This window comes from Eimeria mitis, genomic scaffold, assembly GCF_000499745.2.
Source record: "Eimeria mitis Houghton genomic scaffold, Emh_scaff1691, whole genome shotgun sequence".
Classification (NCBI taxonomy): domain Eukaryota; phylum Apicomplexa; class Conoidasida; order Eucoccidiorida; family Eimeriidae; genus Eimeria; species Eimeria mitis.
The window spans coordinates 1948-5762 of record NW_013570007.1 but is presented as its reverse complement, the minus strand read 5'-3'; the positions used below and the strand labels follow the sequence as shown (position 1 = coordinate 5762).

Genomic DNA, 3815 nt, shown 5'->3' with positions numbered 1-3815 from the left:
CTGCAGTGAGAGCAGAGTGCTGGGAACAAATGAACGCGGCCCGCAACCATGTCGGCTTCGCTGAACTCACCCAAGAAAATATATTCAAAATTAATGAAAATGACTGGACCCGCTCTGTCAACACGCTCGAGAATTACCTGAGCACAGTCTGCAAAGGCATCAAAACTGTGAGGCTTGGTTCTGGAACTATCTTTCGCGTGTCTTGTAGGATTGGATAGCTCAAGCGGTACAGGCGGTACCAGCCTGATGTACACACCTAGACACACGCACATACGCACACATCACATTCAAGCAGCCAGGATACCGCACCATGGATCTTTCGCTCCTTTTCTGCTGTACACTGCGTATTGCGAACAGGACAAACTGCCTGACGAGTTGACCCCAATCGAGGGCACCGTCGCCTACGCAGTTCAAGAAGGGGAACAGGCTGATTGCCAGGCTGCCGTGGACTACTGGAAGGAAGCCCTCACAAACTTCAACGGGGAGGTGCCACCAGCATATGGAGCAAACGCTGCACCTTACGACAACACCCAAAATGTCTCCTTCATTTCACTGTTCAATCCACAAGCAAATCCTAAGGTTGACTGCGCGTACTTCGTCTGCCCTGCATCAACACAGAACGCCAAGGAACAGCAGGGAAACACTAATACCGACAAGAGCATGAATGCGTTGATTTGCGTTACTTCGCCCAGCGCCTTGACAAATAGCCAAGAACCCTTTACGTAAGCACCATTTTGCAATGACTGTCATGCATGTTTCGCGGTTTCATGCATGTTGTTTGGCTGCCTCAGCTTGAGCTGTCATGGAGTTCTGGGGGAGTGGCTGTGTGCTTCAGGAAAGAGCAGTGGAACAAAATTACTGCGGCTCTCAACTCCAGTAGTGCCGCATCAGCAGCACCAGCGGCTCTTGCCCTTGCTGCCGCTGCATTTGCCGCAGTTTTCCTCTGAACATCTTCTGAACTGGCGGAGAGGAGTTGCAGCATATGCACAGCCAGCTTGAGTTTCAAGTATCAAGCAAAGACGAGTCCCACGTATCTGAGCTGTGTGCGGCTTAGGTGGGCTAGTTCTTTTTCTTTAGACTCTTGTTTTGATAGCAACGTTTTAGTCTGCAAATGCTGCCTGTTTAGCCAAGCCATGGTGCATGCGCGACTGCCGTTTCACCGACCTGGTGCCGGCTGAGCATGAACACAAGGAATCGGAAGCTTCTGGCTGGGGTGACTGGATCCTTTTGCTTCCTTGTTACTTGTACAATCAACCTACAATATTCAGTAGGGGCATACAAGAAGAAGGCAGGAACCGTCAAGCGGCTGACTGAGTGATTATTTCGCAATTATGTGTCAAATTAGGCATGTTTTGCTTCTGAGTGGAATAGTTTCAAGTAGGCTTGCTGTTGCTGCATAGACAGAGTTATGCAGATGTAGTGGCCCACAGCGTCGGTTACTTCGGTGGAAAGGTGGGAGCGTTTGAACCAGCAAGCCGAGCAGTTTTAGATCAGCCGATGCTGGTTCTTTCCTATGCTCGAAGATGCATATTTGTGCGCGAGGCAATGCAAGAAACGGAGCAAGACAGTGATGAGACGTGCGTCGCGTAGTAGACGAAGCTGGGGTTGCCATAACTCATTACGATTCTCCGTAAACGAGCTTATAAATAGCAAGCTAATGCTTAAAAGCAAAATGCGCATGCTCAGCTGTGATGAAGTTACGGACAAGTAGCCGGAGACGGATACCTCAAGCGCCGGGGGCGACACTGCTGGGCTTATTTGTAGTTGTCATGATGAACTCCCGCAAAGAGCTTGCTCCCAGAGCAAGCCCCTACTGCCCACGTTGGGAGATACCTACCACTATTGCCAGGTGGTCAGTCAACGACTACTCGAGGAAAATGTGCCCGATGGTGGACCACGGCCGTCGAGGTTTCGATGCCACTTCATTGAATGCCGCGGGACTCAGAGACAGCCATTACATAAGAAGGCCAGATTGTTATGAATGCTTCTGAGAGGAGTTAACCATGTGCTAAATACTTTGCGGTGGAGGTTCTCAATGCGGGTAGCATGTCTCGACGTCTGAGGCGTACGGGGTCAACGGGATAGGGGAAGCCGTGTGTGTAGAGCCGCGGTTTGTGGGAAACTGTCGTATATCTTCAGATGCATTACTGCTGAACTATGTCACCCAGAAGAGCTGGGGCAGGAGATCCGGAGACTGCGAATGCAACGCCTGAGATGAGCATAAACTCAACGGATGCGGGGCAAATCCCAACCCTGCACTGGGATCTCCCACCGAGACAACGCGCAGTCCAGGGTTAGACATTAACACAAGCTTATATGCCGTAATATACGCTTAATATATGTAAGTATGTAAGAAGCATTCGACAGGTCACGCCAGCTTGCAATTCGGCTCACTTGTGGTTCAGTGGGGAAGGGCGTTCTCACAGCATGATATACGTTGCGACGTACGCGCCAGTAGGAACGCGCAAAACACTATTCTTACACTGCTTTCGATAAAAAGTTTGGGATCATTTGAAATTTCGTAATTACCCGGAGAACCACCGTGGACCAGAGTATGGACCGGACCAGCAGCCCCCTGACGGGAGGGACTGTGGCAGGCGTCCCAGCTCTCGCTGAGTCTCCCTCAGCATATGGATCGTTTGTCGCTAGAAATTGCAGCCAATACTGAAATTGATCACGACAATTTTATATTTATTCACATCCCGTTAGCTTGACAGTTTTAATTCTCGTTTTGAGAATGCCTGTCCTGAAGTTCCTGTCGGTGGCGGCCGCCGCCATTTTCTTCTCAGATATCAACTCGGCATATGGTGCCGATATAAGTCCTGGGGGAACTATCGAGACTCCTGAAAATCAAGGAAGTTCTAATGATAACGAAAATGAATCTGGTTCAGGATCCGGAGGTGCTGAAGATGATACTGCCACTAATAAGGCCGGTATGCCCCCAGTAAATTCACATAATTTTGCTCCAAACAAAAGAGTCGAGCAGGCTTGAAAAATATTATTGCTGATGATTTGCTGCAGTGAGAGCAGAGTGCTGGGAGCAAATGAACGCGGCCCGCAACCGTGTCGGCTTCGCTGAACTCACGCACGAAAAGAGATTCAAAATTACTCAAGATGACTGGCCCCGTTCCGTCTCCACGCTCGAGGATTACCTGAGCACAGTCTGCAAAGGCATTAAAACTGTGAGGCTTGGTTCTGACACTATCTTTCTCTTGTATTGTCGGATTGGACAGCGCAGGCGGTACGAGCCTGATGTGCACACCTAGACACACACACGCACACGCCACATACAAGGAGCCAAAATAATGCTCCCTTTATGTCTCCTTCCTCTACTGGAGTCCGTGCATTATGAACAGAACACAGCGCCTGAAGGATTGACCCCAGTCGCAGGCACCGTCGCCTACGCAGTTCAAGAAGGCGAACAGGCTGATTGCCAGGCTGCAGTCGACTACTGGAAGGAAGCCCTCACAAACTTCAACGGGGAGGTGCCACCGCCATATGAAGCAAACGCTGCACCTTACGACAATACCCAAAATGTCTCCTTCATTTCCCTCTTCAATCCCCAAGCAAATCCGACGGTTGACTGCGCATACTTCGTCTGCCCTGCAGCAAAACAAAAGGCCAAGGAGAAAGACGGAAATACTGAGACAGACAAGAGCATGAATGCTTTGATTTGCGTTACTTCGCCCAGCGCCTTGACAAATAGCCAAGAACCCTTTACGTAAGCATCATTTTGCAATGACTGTCATGCATGTTTCGCTGTTTCATGCATATTGTTTGGTTGCCTCAGCTTCCGTTATTTTGGAGTTGTGGGG

At 49.8% G+C, this 3815-nt stretch overlaps 2 protein-coding genes across 2 annotated transcripts in view; both read left to right on the top strand.

Moving 5' to 3' along the window:
- EMH_0041880 (SAG family member) overlaps window positions 1-947 on the top strand; it is a gene marked incomplete at both ends in the record, with an annotated part of 1313 nt that extends 366 nt beyond the window's left edge. The window contains 3 exons of the mRNA XM_013495675.1: window positions 7-167; window positions 358-722; window positions 836-947. Coding sequence (XP_013351129.1) covers window positions 7-167; window positions 358-722; window positions 836-947 — 638 coding nt within the window. The remainder of the gene's footprint in view (window positions 1-6; window positions 168-357; window positions 723-835) is intronic.
- Window positions 948-2737: 1790 nt separating this feature from the next.
- On the top strand, window positions 2738-3725 carry EMH_0041870 (SAG family member; the record flags this gene model as incomplete). The annotated part of the gene is made up of 3 exons (XM_013495674.1): window positions 2738-2933; window positions 3022-3182; window positions 3357-3725. The coding sequence occupies 3 exons, from the start codon at window positions 2738-2740 to the stop codon at window positions 3723-3725; spliced, it is 726 nt and encodes a 241-aa protein (XP_013351128.1).
- Window positions 3726-3815: the final 90 nt, after the last annotated feature.